General features: G+C 42.8%; 1 protein-coding gene across 1 annotated transcript; it reads right to left on the minus strand.

The window, feature by feature from the left end:
* Window positions 1–6,898: 6,898 nt before the first annotated feature.
* Window positions 6,899–8,548, minus strand: LOC142465446 (uncharacterized). The gene is made up of 3 exons (XM_075569404.1): window positions 8,475–8,548; window positions 7,377–8,111; window positions 6,899–6,912 (listed from the first exon to the last, which is right to left on the minus strand). The coding sequence occupies exons 1-3, from the start codon at window positions 8,521–8,523 to the stop codon at window positions 6,899–6,901; spliced, it is 798 nt and encodes a 265-aa protein (XP_075425519.1). The 5' UTR covers window positions 8,524–8,548.
* Window positions 8,549–16,340: the final 7,792 nt, after the last annotated feature.

Raw genomic sequence — 16,340 nt, forward strand, 5'->3', positions numbered from 1 at the left:
TCACACATGTCACACATGTCACTCATACACAGTATATTCATCTTCCTTTACATTACACAATGCTTGTAATGTGACACGCATCTTTAAACGTTCATGTACATCTGTCTTCTCATGTTTACATATACTTTTGGGTCCTCCCTATTTTCATGACGTCACTTATTGGACGCTCAATCACATTGCATGTTTACATTGTAACCGTTGCATTACAAGCACTTCAACCTAACTTATACACACATGTACAGTAATTCATCATTGGGACACCTTGTAAACTCATTCTATACCAACTATCCTCCTTACACAAATGCATGCATATGCACACGACTATTCATTGTTGCCAACATGTCACAATAACATGGATAATTACACATGTTACACAAAACTTTTCCCACGTCAATCTCAGCCTTTTTGTCTCATTACATGACTGACTCTTGCGTTCACAAGTGTTACATGCATTGCACATGCAACTATTTATTTGCAAGCAATCTTTGTACAAAGCTTCACGTCACATCATTGCCAAATATCATCATTCCCTGCAGAATACACACAACAAATACTTAGAACAACAAGTGCACACAGCTTGCCACAGAAGTACTTTATTATGTTAATGTAACACCTTGCATTTTACTATGTCACCTGACATCATCACATACCTATTTAAAGGACGCACATTACCTGCTCATTCACAGCTACTCATTTCAAAATGTTGCGAATGTTTAGGAGACGGAGGAACATTCTTTTCTATGACATGCTTGATGATGAAGACAATCATATAGGGCAAGGGAGGGACACACCGAGGGACAGTGACAGTGACGCGGATACGACAGGGACAGGGAGAGGGACAGGCCGAGGGACAGGTAGAGGGACAGGAGATCAGAGGAGAAGACAGAGGAGACAACTTGTGCCTCGTCCGCGTCTGTACAGGGAGAGAACCCTGTTAGATGGGATGAGTGAGGAGGAGATTGTAAGTCGCTATCGTTTGAGTTCAGCAGCAATCTTAGCTCTTTATGAGGAGATAAGGGGGGATTTAGATTTTTTCACAGCCAGAGGTCGTGCAGTCCCTGGGCTTGTTAAAATGCTGTGCTCATTACATTATCTTGCTTCCGCGTCATACCAGACAACTGTGGGCATAGTGGGCGGGGTCTCGCAATCTACATTCTCGCGGGCCTTGACCCAGTTTCTCTATGCACTCAATAGACGCGCTAGGAATTATATTCATTTTCCTACAGAGGCGACAGAGTGGCTGGAAGTCAGGACTGGCTTTTATAATATAGCAGGGATACCATGTGTGCTGGGTGCAATCGATTGCACACATGTTGCTTTGATTGCACCTAGTCAGAGTGAGCATGTGTACCGCAATCGGAAGCACTACCATTCACTCAATGTACAGGTGGTATGTGATGCCACGATGAGGATAATGCATGTGGTACCCAAGTTCCCTGGTTCCAGTCACGATTCCTCTATCCTGAGGAACTCTTCAGTCTTCCATGCGTTCGAAGAGGGACATTTTGAACCTGGTTGGCTGCTGGGTGAGTACATATTTACATGTTCTAACACAAAACACATGTTGATTTAGGAATGTTGGCATTGTACAATTTGATCACTAATGTCAGCTTATGTGTGCTCCATTCATTATAGGTGACTCAGGATACGGAATTAGGCCGTGGCTCTTGACTCCGGTGCTAAACCCTCAAACTGAAGCAGAGGACAGGTACAATGCAGCCCATATATCTACAAGATCTGTTATAGAGAGGACATTTGGCCTACTCAAGACCAGGTTTAGGTGTCTGGACAGAACTGGTGGGGCTCTTCTATACAAGCCTCAAAAAGTTTCTGATATTATCCTTGCCTGTTGCATTTTGCACAATGTTGCACTCAGGCACAATGTACAGTCAGACCTAGCTGAGGCTTTGGTAGACGAGCATCCCACCCATGTAGCTGCTGAAAATGAACAAACAGCCAGTGGTGGCCAGACACGACAGAATCTCATCAATTCATTTTTTTCTTGTAAGTACAAACTCATATGTTCCTAGTACTACTTTTATAGTTTAATTATGTTATATTAACAATAATGTTTCTTTATATAACCTTCTGTTAGGACACAGATGAATATGGGTTGCACACCTTTCTTTTCTCTGCTGTGTGCACAAAGGGATGTGGCACCGGTATGTTATTGTTGCACAGGTTATATAATCCCTCTTCAATTGTACTTTAGTTGTGTGTATGTGAATACAACTTGGGTAACAAAGCAATAATATTTTAGCATTGTGTTATTCCTTATGCTAAGACAAAACACATATTATGCCCATAATCATTCATGCTTCTAGTATGCTTACATACAATGTTATTGGTGCAGTGTAACATGTACATCCATATGATGTGTACACCAGGCTGATTTACATTTTGAATGTCATGAAATATACATGGTGTTGTACATTTAACACCAAATACACACTTTGCTGTGTTGTTTACGGTACTGAAGATGGCATGTCAATGTTTGCAATTTATATATTGTTCCTTTGCATTATAGGTATATCTCCAGTATGACTGATCATGGTATGTATATTTGCTGACATCTCTCATAAGATGTGGCTACCTCAATCTTCCTATAATTATTGGAACTAAAAACCCAACATATTGGTATAAACACAAATGTTACATATATGTACTTTCTGTATCATGTATATGCATTTAGCTACTCTTGAGCTTTCATGTGCATTGTATTACAAAATGATTACTCACATTTCATCACATTTTATGTATGTTTCCTTATAATTTCCATTAATGTAATATAGAGGTGGTTGGAGAAAAGGGGATAACTGTACTTATTTGTTTACTTACGGGAGCACATTCATCACTAGCATAGACACACTTTTTAAGACAACTGTTTGTGTCTCTATCAATTGGTGTAGGATCCATGTATAACACCGACAAATGATAACACCAGCTTTATTATGGTAGCTTATATCATCATATTGACTATACTATGTATTTCTAAACGATTAATAAACACAGTAAACTATAGTTAGTTAGGTTAATGAAATATACACAGAAACGTACTTCATAACATGATGGTGATGTCATATTCAGAACATCATGCATTGGAGGGGACCATAACATCTGGCCAGTAACATTATTTGCTACAGTCCCAAACCATTTTATCTACATACCCATGTAACAAGAGATTTTAAAAATAAATGGCTACTTGGTTGTAAGTGTCCTTTACATTGGGAGAAGGAGTGGCTCACTGAGTAAAGACACACACTGGCACTGATAGTTTGAAGCAGGGGAGTCTGGTTCAATTCCCGGTGTGGGCTCCTTGTGACCTTGGCCAAGTCACTTTATCTCCCTGTGCCTCATGCGGCAAAAAAACATTTGTACGTTCCACGGGCCAGGGACCTCAGGCTGAAACATGTGTCTGTAAATCGCTGCGTACAACTAGCAGCCCTATACATGAACATGCTCATATTATTATTATTATTGTTACATAGTTTCGACAGTCATACGTTCCATTACATATTAGAATACACAAATGTGTTAGCAGAGTGGGAATGGTTGTTATATATAAAACACACCATGTCATAAAATGTTAGTAGTCATTAAAGAACACTCAATAAAAATTCATGAGGCACTCTTTTGCAACATCATTATGTTAATTAAGTGCTTATGCAATATAGGCATAAGGGTATCACATTTTTAATTGTTTGTTAATAAGCGCTGCAAGCAATATAAAATTAGTTCCATATGTAGTATAGTAGTCGGTGGCTCCTCCTCACAATCATCTCATATAAAGGTAGACTCTTCTGAAATCATACATTGATCCGATTGTATCTTCCCCGACATCTCTGAAATACAGCAAACACATGATGGTCAAAGATGGCACCTTACTAGATATGCATCCGTGACAACGCGTTACGCAGCTCTATATGATTGTGTAGATACACACGTCACTCACTTATATGTTAGAAGTAAAACTGTTCATCAGTATGTAATGTTTCTTTAAATTTGTAGCAGGCATAACTATGTATAAGAAGTGAACGTTGCCTGTATACTGAAAGATGTGCGCGCACATCTTTGTGTGCGCACGCACATCACGCTTGGCTCCACTAACTGTTAGCGCATGCGCAAAACAAAGCGTACGTTGTGCGTTCAATACATGTTGAAAATACCAGTAAACATAACATCTTTATTTCAAATACAATGAAGACGAAACTACATTCGTTCTAAACGAGTACATCTGTATTCTTTTTAAACAGACGTGTTTGAACAGAAAGCACGGCCGATAACACAATGCGCAAATGCAATACGTGTGACGTCATGTTAAGCCAGCGTGAAACGCACGCTAACACTCCTCCCACTCAATTAACATTCGGCTAACGCCCAGGGTACGCCTACAAACACTGAGCCGCACGCATCACACACTGCAGTTACCGTTACTATAACAAAACATGACAGCCAATAGGCTTTGAGGCGCGCACGTCGCTTGGGGGCGGGACTTACATCACTAATCCTTTTTAAGGACGCCTTGGCCCATGACAAGGGTCCCACGTCATACGTGGTGGACCCGGTTTTCAATGTTGTAGATGTTGCATGATAACAAAACAGGTATGTGTTAGAGTAATGGTAAAATGTTGCTAATATGTTTAAAGGGATAGGAAAGTACGTATATTTATTCCGTCAGCAATGTGTACTACTCTTTCAGGTCCTACTATATTGTATTAGGAAACAATTTGTTTGTGATCGCTACATGTTATGCAGTCTGCAATGTTACGCTGTATCCACGCATTGAAAGTGAAAATGGTGGTTACAAAAAAAAAAAAAATTTAAACGCAGAGTCAACGCATAACGATTGTTATATTTACCATTCTTCTAGAATTAACTCTTCGCCTGGCTGCAACTGGTCGCTCCAGAAATGCAAGCCATTTTCATCCACGCTTAACCCAACCGCTGAATCCAGTATGGCACATATCTCCTCCAGGATGCGCTCATAGGAATCGCCACTGCTTTCTTCAAATAATTGGTCGGGAGGTAGGTTCATTTCTTCCGGTTCCCATTCCAATGCAATTTCAGCTGAAAGGCTTGGTACATAATCATAGTACTTTTGTTCTTGTACAATGTGGGTTTCAGGAATGGAGGCTGCAGATATTGCAGCACGTATCGATTCAAACGGATCAGTAGTAGCGGATACATTGCTATTGCCATTAGGAATAAATATGCCTTTCACGACAATATAAGTGCCGTCTTTCAGGATAAATTGTTTTTCCGGGGCAATCTTCCAGAAACCATAGGTGTGTTGTAGCTTATCCTGGTCACGTTCAAAAAAGTCATTACTTGATAAAGTGAATCTTATTGAGGAATTAAAATTCCGTGCATGCTTACGGTCTTGGTAATAAGGATATTTTGCTCGAATGAAATCATCGATTTGGCGTGTGCTTGCTTTCTGTCCGCGACTGTTCAAGATGGCTTCACAGATCATGTACTTATACCCTAAAAGGGGATTAATATTGTTAACGAATTCATCAGCCATGTCTGAGTAGCACAAAAGCTGTGTGCAGGTCTGTGTTATTTGCTCATCAAAATGAATGTGCTGAATGGCTAACAAACTCCTGTTTTTCCTTGTCAAGGTCAACAAAACTAACTACTTTGACTCCTTATTTCAAACGCCAATTGGATTTGTTTGTCTAATTGGGTTAACAGTTGTGGTTCGTGATATGGGACTGTGGGAGAAACATTTCTCCTTCTTTTATCTCGTTTGTGAAAAACATCCCTAGACTGTGAATGCGTTCACATAGTGTTTTTTTGAAAACTAACAAAGACCAGTGTGTGAAAATATTTCTTAGCCAGGCATATCAGTAAAAACACACCTGCAAAAAGAAATGTTTTTTCCCCGCTTACATTTCTGTGTGTATGTGAAGGTCTGGTTAACTCCCTGTCTGCATGAGTTTAAATACGTGTGTATATATATATATATATATATATATATTTATATATATATATATATATATATATATATATATATATATATATATATATATAAATATATCTCTTATAAAAATATATATATATTTATATATAATATTTTTTTTTTTTTTATATTGCAGGAGTACACACAACATTGATGGCATTAAGTATACCTTGTATGAAACCTATTTAAATGGTGAGAAACATGATTGAATTAAGTAATAAACATTTGTTTAAGCACAATACTGTTAGAGTCTCATACTTAGGATATTTCTCAAACATTAGGCCTGTATTATTAAAATAGTGTGCTTTCACAAGGAAGCATGAAGTGTATTAGTTTGTGTATACCAGTTTATATAGTACTATATATATATATATATATATATATATATATATATATATATATACACATATATATATACACATATATACATATATATATACACATATATACATATATATATACACATATATACATATATATATACACATATATACATATATATATATACACATATACACATATATACATATACATATAGACATATATACATATATATATACACATATATACATATATATATACACATATATACATATATATATATACACATATATACATATATATATATACACACTCACACACTCACACTCACACTCACTCAGTGTGTATATATATAGTATATATATTATTATACATTCTGAGATGTTATAGAAACGAACACACAACTGATTAAAGGACAAAATTACAATGGCCAAGCAAGGCAAAGGTAAGTAATAATTTACACATAATCCTGCTGTACACGTACAAGAAAGATGTTTGCACTTACTTAGGTGTTTTAATAATTGCATGTGACTAATATGCATATGCAATTCTTACATCAATTAACACACCCAAATGCAATGTTTTGCTGCAAAGTCAATGGCAGCTTCTCTAAAATTAGCAATTGGCTCCTGGTGGACCATTACTGAACAGACGATTACAACATAAATATTTATAACACAATTAATTATGAGTGTTAACATTTCCAAAACTTCACGTGTACAAGAACATAGTTGAAAGTTTGGAAACAACACAGTCTTCAGCATACATACAATAGTAATTAGATAATCTGAAGTCAACAAAACAAGGCCAAACACATATTTTCTGAATTATAACATTTATTTTTTTTGTTCCTTTTGCGAGCGAGTAACAGGCCTGCTTGTTGTCTCTTGAATTTTCCTTTTTCCACCAACTTTAGGCACAACAGAGCCACTTTGAGTGGCCTCTGGCACTTCACGGGCAGGGCTTGTGGCCAGTGACTGTTCACCTACGGGGCTTGTGGCCAGTGACTCACCTACAGGGCTTGTGGCCAGTGACTCACCTACAGGGCTTGTGGGCAGTGATTCACCTACAGGGCTTTTGGGCAGCGACTCACCTACAGGGCTTTTGGGCAGCGATTCACCTACAGGGCTTTTGGGCAGCGACTCACCTACAGGGCTTTTGGGTAGTGACTGTTCACGGACAGGGCTTGTGCCCAGTGACACATGTGAGCAAGTTGGTAGACACTGCACAAGTGATGGTTGGTCTGTTTCATGTGTGTCTTGTTTTGTTTTTGTCGCCTCCTTTGTAGGTGTCTGCTGCTGAATTTGTACAGATGGCAGCGGTAGGATGTCATCAGGAACCTGCACAGCAATGTCTGCTACTTGACCGGTAACATTTGGGCCTGGTGAATGAATATCAGATGAATGTGGTGAAAACTGACCTGCATGAACAGATCCTGGCTGGGAGGTGTTGAATTGTGGTACATTAGTCATTCTCCAGTAATTAGCTTGTGTTTGCTGAACAACTAATGCTTCGAATGAGGTGTTGATTTTTTGCAACTGTTTAGGCACTTCAATGAAGACTCTGTGGAGATGTGCCAATTGTGATACTGTTTCTTCCTGCAGTCCAATCATCCTTTCCAGCACTGTCATCATGTCTGAATGGCGACGATTTTCTGCGTCCACTATTTTTCCCTCTGAAGCTACAATTGCATCGTATGTGGAAGTTGATGGACGATTTGGCGGTACAACAGTTTCTATTGGCACCTCTTCATGGTCACATGATTGTATTTCAGTCTCTTCTGTGGCGTCATCCTCATCATACTCATCATCCTCATCACCATGATGTTCTAAAAAGAAATGTACACATTATTAAATGGCATGTTAATGTATGCTGTGTTACTATGTAATTGTACTGTGTCCTAAGTAACACCTAACATGTTAGCATACGTTTTATAACCTCATTAAAAACTACCTTGACTTACGAATAATGTTTGGACTCAGTATGAAATATGAATGAATGAAAAGTTGCTCTAAACTCAGAAGTCCTACATGATAATTAACATCACTAACACAATACATGTTGCCTTACACTTAATTTTCACTGACACTAAGTAATCCTATTTAAAGAAGATGTGCAAAACAAATAATGCACATGACAACATAACATATAGAAGAGCACATATTATATGGCCAGCAAATGATACACTCACCTTCTAGTAGTGTTGAGCTGGCTGACCCAGGTGAAGACACTTGTTCCATCTCAGGTGACACATGTCCTCCAGGGGCAACTATATATAACAATAACATAAGTTTTACATTTACATGTGTAAATTGTAAGGAATCCACTACTGGCTTTGACTTTTGCCTTGCAGACCTGTGCAGTTGCAGGCTTCCTCTGGCAATCTATGGCACAGGTGCTGCCTCTCATTGCAGCTTCTGCCCTGTGCTACTTCATTGGAGGAATTCTCACACACCCTCCTCCTGTGATTGGATCTCCGCCCTTTATATTCTAGGCGTTGGCTCTGAACCAGCGCCGAGCATAAACTATTCATATCTCTATGTTACTGACTCTGCCACAAACCACCCCAGGCCTCTCTCCTAGCGTTCTTACCTTCCAAGTTCCTGAGTATCCAGAGGCCTGGTCCTGGACGTCTGTGCTGAAGCGTTGTTGCCAGCACTGGCCTGCTGCTATCTCCTTGCAGTGGCCTACCCTGGACGTCTGTGCTGAAGCGTTTATGCCAGCACTGGTACTGCTGCATTCCCTCCTAGCAGTAGCTACCCTTCCTGTCCTGTGGCCTGCCGCTATTCTCCTGTAGTGGCCTATCCTGGACGTCTGTGCTGAAGCGTTGATGCCAGCACTGGTACAGCTGCATTCCCTCCTAGCAGTGGCTACCCTTCCTTTCCTGCGGCCTGCTGCTATCTCCTTGCAGTGGCCTGCCCTGGACGTCTGTGCTGAAGCGTTGATGCCAGCACTGGCCTGCTGCTATTCTCCTGCAGTGGCCTACCCGGGACGTCTGTGCTGAAGCGTGTTGCCAGCACCGGTACCTGCTGCATTCCCTCCTAGCAGTGGCTACCCTTCCTTTCCTGCGGCTTGCTGCGATCCTCTTGCAGTGACCTGCCTTGGACTTCTGCGCTGAAGCGTTGGTTCTACCCGACGCTGCCCTGCGGTGAACTTCGGCCAGCCTGCTGTCTCCTCCTGCTGAGATCGGCGTCATGGGCCGAGGCCGCTCCTCGCGCAGAAGCCACCCCCGCGCTCACGCTCCTAAGCTGAAGCGGGGAAATCCTGACTACCTGTTGCCGAACTCCTGCTTCCATAACGACGATGCTGCCTTCTCCAATCCTGACCCTGCGATGTACGACTACGAACTGCGCACTCCGGATCAGTCTGCGTGGACTCAGGTCGGTGATTATATAACCCCACCTCAGCCCCGCGGTCCGGTCCCGGTTTGTGGCGAGCATCGGCGTAACAGTATGCTCGGCCCGTTAAAACCGGACCGCGCCGTGGCGGGGGATGGCAATTTTCCAACTGAAGTTATGTCCCGTCCTGCGTATCAGTCCCACTATGAAGGCCAGTATTTGTGTGAAGTAATACCCCTGATGGATGAAATGTTTACCTATGAAGGTTTAACCCCTTTGCAAAGACAATGCCGTTGTGATCTCTTTATTAAGGCTTACTGTATCCTGAGCTTAAAACAGTCTCTAGCCGAATGTATTCGCTCCCCTGATTCCCCTTTAACCTGGGATAATGTGAACCCTATGGAACTGGCCGACGCCCAAGAGGCAATCTATGCCCTGGCCTCATCACTGGACATTCATCTAGTGGAACAGAGCGCCCTCCTCATGTTGGCTCAGTCTCAAGATACACTCCATGTATTTTCCTCAACACTAGACACTCACATAATAGAACAGGATCCCCTCCTTGCCAGCTATGCTGCTGCTTGGCAGATTCTCTGTGCTACCAGTCCTGTTACTAAACCTGTGGGGTTACCTCTCTCTCCTAAGAATGGTCAAACCATTTCTCTGTCGCTGCCCGCTAAGGAAGAAGCTGCCACGCTCCCTAATCCTGAGTTAACCTCCCTAAATTCTGTCCCTGAGGTTATTTCGGTCTTAACCCCTGCTAGTCAGGCTTATGCGTTCCCCACTGTAAATCCCTGCAGTACCCAGGTCAGTGTGTCTTCCCTAGCACCAGAGAATGAATCCTGTTTGCCCTCTTTTCCTAAACCAAAAATTCTAAGCTCTGTTTCCGAGGTTTTTTCTGTATTAACCCCTGCTAGTCTGCTCTGTGAGGTCCCCACTGCTAACCCTAGTATTCCGCAGTCTAATGATAGGTCCCTAGGGCAAGAGGCAGAACCCCCTTTGACCCCACTCTCGGAGACTAGCTTCTATTTCTCTGATTCTCAGGTACAGAGTAATTTAACCCTTGGGGTTTTTCCTATGTTAACCCCTGCAGGTCAGCCCTGTGAACCTTCCTTGGTAGATCCCTTTAGTTCGTCAGTCAGGGACACCTCCTTAGCCTCAGAGGATCAACCCCTTTTGTCCTCTGACTCAGCTAAAATTCTCGGGGCTATGCCCCCTGAACTTTCGGCAATAATACTGGCTCCAGTAAAAAGTATTCTGGAGCCGTTTGTTTCTCTAAACCTGTTTGCAGAATCCCTACTCCTAGGTATTTCACTCACCCCGTCTGCCACTCAGAGAGCTGAGACCCCTGCTTCTGAGCATAGACCCCTTTTCGTGGAATCTGTTGTCGTTTCTGAAGTCCCAGACACTCTTTCCCAAATACCCACTTCAGAGGCCAGTACAGTCGTGGTTGCCCCACTTGCACTGTCTGAGTTCTCCTTTTCTCAAATCCTAGGGTTTAAAGCGAACAGTACATATTATGCTCCTTTCCAAGTGACCCCTTCTGAGATCAGCGTATCTGCTGTTGCTCCCTCAGTACCATTAAAGTTAGGGCCCTTCTTTTTGAAGGATCAGGCTTTCAAGTTTGAGACTCCCTTTATCCCTGACTTTGTAAATCTGCAGTCCCTTCTCACTGTAGTTAAAAGTTCTCCAGCAGCCGCTGAGTTAAGCTTTGCCGCTGCCAAATCTTCTGTTATAGAAGCAACCTTGCCTAGCTTACTTCTGTCTGTCCTATCTGTGATGCCTATCACCTTTACTAAAATTTCTGTTTTGCAAGGTATTTCTCCTATTAAATCTGTGATACCTGCAATTCCTTTTATCAGTTCCAAAACCCCTGTCACTAAGTCTCCCATGGAGTCTGATGCCCTCACTAGGGATTCTCAGGGACCCAATTCTGTAACAAGCAAGATGTCTCTTGTGTCTGTTGGAGAGTTTACCCCAGTTTCTCTCACGGATCATGCCACAGCCTCCGGGATGATCAAAAATGACTTTAAGTCTGGGATGCCCATTCCTGCAATAATACTGTTTCACGCTGTTTCGCCCACAGTATTCGGGGTATCCACTATTGACTGTATGTCTACTACCACGAACTCAGGGGTATCGCATTTGGAACTTTCCCTTTTTTCAGAAGATACCGTCTTTAAAATGGACTTATTTTTCTCTGTGTCTTCCACAATACTTGGGGTACTTGCTATTGACTGTCCTGTCCCAAAACTAGGGTTACCTCTCAAAAAGGTGCCTGGAGCTACCGATGTTAAAGACCCTATGTTTAAAACAGTAACAATTTGCATTGCTTCTCCCACAGTATCATGTGAGACCTGGGTACCTGGGACCTCCACTCCGAAGCCAAGCTCTAGTTCTCTGTCTTCTTTCTCTGTGTTGGAGGCACCCAGCTTTAACCCCAAGACTTTTTTCCCTAAGGTTGATGCACCGCTTAACCGCCTGCCTTGTTTTTTGGATAAAATCTGTTTTCTCACCTTTCAAACAGACTCCTTACTCGCAGGTCTCTGTGCGGTGCCCAAAGTGCCCAATCTGTATGGCAATTGGCCTCTCTCTAAGACGAAGACACCCTTACTGGACCTCGTCGCTTTACCTGAAGCATCCGTTCCTGTTCTCTATGGGTCCACTATGGGCATAGACATGCTTATTATGTCCTTCGCCAAGGCCACAATTTCGGATTTGATTCTCTCTAAAGATCACAAACCAAAGGAAGCGGATCCTTCTTCAACTGCCAGTACCATGAGTTGCATACACACTGCTACAGACTCTCGCAAATTGCTTGGGATAGCAACCCTGCTTGGTATCAAAAGTACCGCTGCAATAGTGTGTAGTGAACCCTCCCGCCCCATTCCCTTGCTAACAACCACTCGGAATTCCTTGGAAGCTAAAGACTCTCGCAACTTCCTCCGTGCTGATTTCACCAAAGACATTGCCTTCTCTGAAGGTCCCTCTGCCATTTTTGTCCAACAATCTGTGTCCTGTGTCCCATACTCTTGGACTATTACTATGCACCGGACACCTGGCTACTGTCCTTCCGATGTTCCCATTCCGGAGCCCTCAGGTCCCATTGTCCATGTACCAAGAACTGCAGTACCACCGCTGTCTTTCATGGCACTCGCCAATGTACATCTGGATTGTGGACCTAATTCTCGCCGGAGACACTTCAGGAACAACTCAATGTCTCCCAGACCTATGAATGGTTCTGTTCACCCAGGCTTCTCACCCAGTGGTGGGGGTACTGTAAGGAATCCCAACAAACTATGGGCTTTCAACGCCACCTCTCGCCTAAGGAGGTTTAGGAACAATTCCATGTCCCCCAAATCTGTGATGGATCTTGTTCGTCCGGAGGTCTCACCTGAAGGGGGGGGTACTGTAAGGAATCCACTACTGGCTTTGACTTTTGCCTTGCAGACCTGTGCAGTTGCAGGCTTCCTCTGGCAATCTATGGCACAGGTGCTGCCTCTCATTGCAGCTTCTGCCCTGTGCTACTTCATTGGAGGAATTCTCACACACCCTCCTCCTGTGATTGGATCTCCGCCCTTTATATTCTAGGCGTTGGCTCTGAACCAGCGCCGAGCATAAACTATTCATATCTCTATGTTACTGACTCTGCCACAAACCACCCCAGGCCTCTCTCCTAGCGTTCTTACCTTCCAAGTTCCTGAGTATCCAGAGGCCTGGTCCTGGACGTCTGTGCTGAAGCGTTGTTGCCAGCACTGGCCTGCTGCTATCTCCTTGCAGTGGCCTACCCTGGACGTCTGTGCTGAAGCGTTTATGCCAGCACTGGTACTGCTGCATTCCCTCCTAGCAGTAGCTACCCTTCCTGTCCTGTGGCCTGCCGCTATTCTCCTGTAGTGGCCTATCCTGGACGTCTGTGCTGAAGCGTTGATGCCAGCACTGGTACAGCTGCATTCCCTCCTAGCAGTGGCTACCCTTCCTTTCCTGCGGCCTGCTGCTATCTCCTTGCAGTGGCCTGCCCTGGACGTCTGTGCTGAAGCGTTGATGCCAGCACTGGCCTGCTGCTATTCTCCTGCAGTGGCCTACCCGGGACGTCTGTGCTGAAGCGTGTTGCCAGCACCGGTACCTGCTGCATTCCCTCCTAGCAGTGGCTACCCTTCCTTTCCTGCGGCTTGCTGCGATCCTCTTGCAGTGACCTGCCTTGGACTTCTGCGCTGAAGCGTTGGTTCTACCCGACGCTGCCCTGCGGTGAACTTCGGCCAGCCTGCTGTCTCCTCCTGCTGAGATCGGCGTCATGGGCCGAGGCCGCTCCTCGCGCAGAAGCCACCCCCGCGCTCACGCTCCTAAGCTGAAGCGGGGAAATCCTGACTACCTGTTGCCGAACTCCTGCTTCCATAACGACGATGCTGCCTTCTCCAATCCTGACCCTGCGATGTACGACTACGAACTGCGCACTCCGGATCAGTCTGCGTGGACTCAGGTCGGTGATTATATAACCCCACCTCAGCCCCGCGGTCCGGTCCCGGTTTGTGGCGAGCATCGGCGTAACATAAATATTGAACAAACACTTATTGTATGTTCTGTATTTATGATTAACTAACAACATCAGTTCCTTAACCGAAAATGTGTGTGAAAGTGAACATAAATAGTTGTAATAACACTGTACATGCCTGTGTACTTAGAATTTTTGAGTTCCCTAACATACAACATACTATGTTTCTGCAGTAATGCGTGAGGATAAATAGATTAAATGAGTACATAAAAATCATATGTTGTGTAGTGATATCAGTATCATAATGTACATAACTATCATGAGATGACCATTCACAATGGTTATCATGAAGGTGGTCATATTGCAAAAAGTGTTGTTTTTGGTAGAGGATATGTGTGGTACATTAATCGAAGATGTGGCACACCTGAATGTGGCTGTGACTCAACAAGACAACACATGCAGTGTGTGATAATGTGTCTTTGATAGTAGTTCAACTATAGATATGAGTGAACTAATGTGTGACGTACGCTTTGATAAGTAATGAGTTGTTGGGGCATTTAGTAGCTAGAGTTAAGCTTTCAAATGAGTGTGATTAACTTCAGTTGTGCTATTCAGGTTGTAAGAAAGGTATTCCCTTCCCCAAAAAGCCTAATCAGCCACACCTTTCAATGACTTGAAACAGGTGCAAATGGTGTGAACTAAGTTGACCGTGAAATGAGGCTGTAATTAGTGTGTGTGCTGAACCCCACCCCCTCTGTTGAAGTGTATGCTGTGATGAGATATTAATTGCAGCTGCTTTAACACAATGGTAGATGAGCTAAGTAGTCATCTGCAGTGTTTAAGTTATGAAAACAATGACATAACATATGATACGTGTGCCTCATTATGCTGTCTGTATATGACATAAAGCAAAAATGGACCTTTTCATAAGCAACTATAGATGTGTTAGTGCCAGTGATGTTTGTAGGCCGTTACATGCAATTTCTTTGATGCATGCTTAAAATAGGCAGTAATGTCATGTTTGTCGGAGTAAAATCAATAAAATACACAATAATATGATACATATTTCTGTTCTGTACCTGTAGCTACTAATAATTTCTCATGAACATGTGTTACACATGTGTACTACCCTGTTGTTCCCCATCTTCGCCCACCATCAATTGCTTCCACTGCAGCTATGCATTTTGGGAATTCACATGTAAATGAGCACGCAATGGCACGTGCTATATTAGTTACTGCTTTTAGTAGGACTACTACATATATGTCTATTTTGAGATATATATATACAGAATCAGACATATACATATATAGATGCAGGTATGCTTATATTGTGAAGACAGTATAAAAAGCAGTGTAAATATGCAAAATAAGTGTAAGCAACGACACGCCTAGTACAGTAATATTTATCACCTGCTGGAAATTGTGACGGATAAATTCCAATGTCACGGTCACCAGCCAAGCCTTCCACGACGACGGTAAGTAATTTTGGCCGAAGCAGCTCCTCCAATGGAGTCAATATGAGACGTTGTGGTGTGGGCCCACCTCCAGTGCCAGTAGCATGCACGCGTTGGTCTTGTATTTTCTTTTTCAATTTGGACCTAATATCATCAAATCTTTTCCGACAATGATACTTGTCCCTGACACTATTCCCACAGGCATTGACACCAATGACTATTGTGTCCCACATTTCTTTTTTGCTTGCTGCACTTGTCCGCCCTTGAAAAACATATAAAAGATATGAGGTAAATTAATAATAATATAAGCACCAGTTTCCTACACTGCTAGCTGTTCCAAGAGATAGCAAACATGCTGTTTTATGTGTAATATGTGCAGCACATAAGCATTCACTACTAAACCTATACATGTAAGCAAGGTTGCATTCATATTGTATGCAGTTCTGGCAAATTGACCGCCTGTGTTTATTTGTCCTTGTAAGGCATGATAAAAAGCTGTGTTTCCACACTAATGAACATAGAAAGATATTGTGTACCCATATTTGCATATGAACAAAACTCAGATGACCTAGGATCACATGTATTTGAATAATAAATGTAAAGTTACACTTACCTACTAAATGTCCATAGAGACTGTCATAGTGCTCCAGAATGCCAGTGACAAGAGCCCTATTTTCCTGGTCATTGAAGCGAGGATTACGTGGCTTCTCCACACGTTTTTTCCGAGCAGGTTTAGGGTCAGAGCTTGGCTGGTGCTGACTGGACTCTCCTTCTTC

The sequence above is a fragment of the Ascaphus truei genome, chromosome 14 (genome assembly GCF_040206685.1).
Source record: "Ascaphus truei isolate aAscTru1 chromosome 14, aAscTru1.hap1, whole genome shotgun sequence".
In the NCBI taxonomy this organism is placed as follows: Eukaryota; Metazoa; Chordata; class Amphibia; order Anura; family Ascaphidae; genus Ascaphus; species Ascaphus truei.

What these genes read in the sequence shown, in the direction of transcription:
- LOC142465446 (XM_075569404.1), bottom strand. Translation starts at nt 8,523, where the DNA reads ATGGAACAAGTGTCTTCACCTGGGTCAGCCAGCTCAACACTACTAGAA. An exon ending in CAGCTCAACACTACTAGAAG is followed by an intron (nt 8,112 to 8,474) that starts GTGAGTGTATCA and finishes ATTTCTTTTTAG; the next exon opens with AACATCATGGTGATGAGGAT.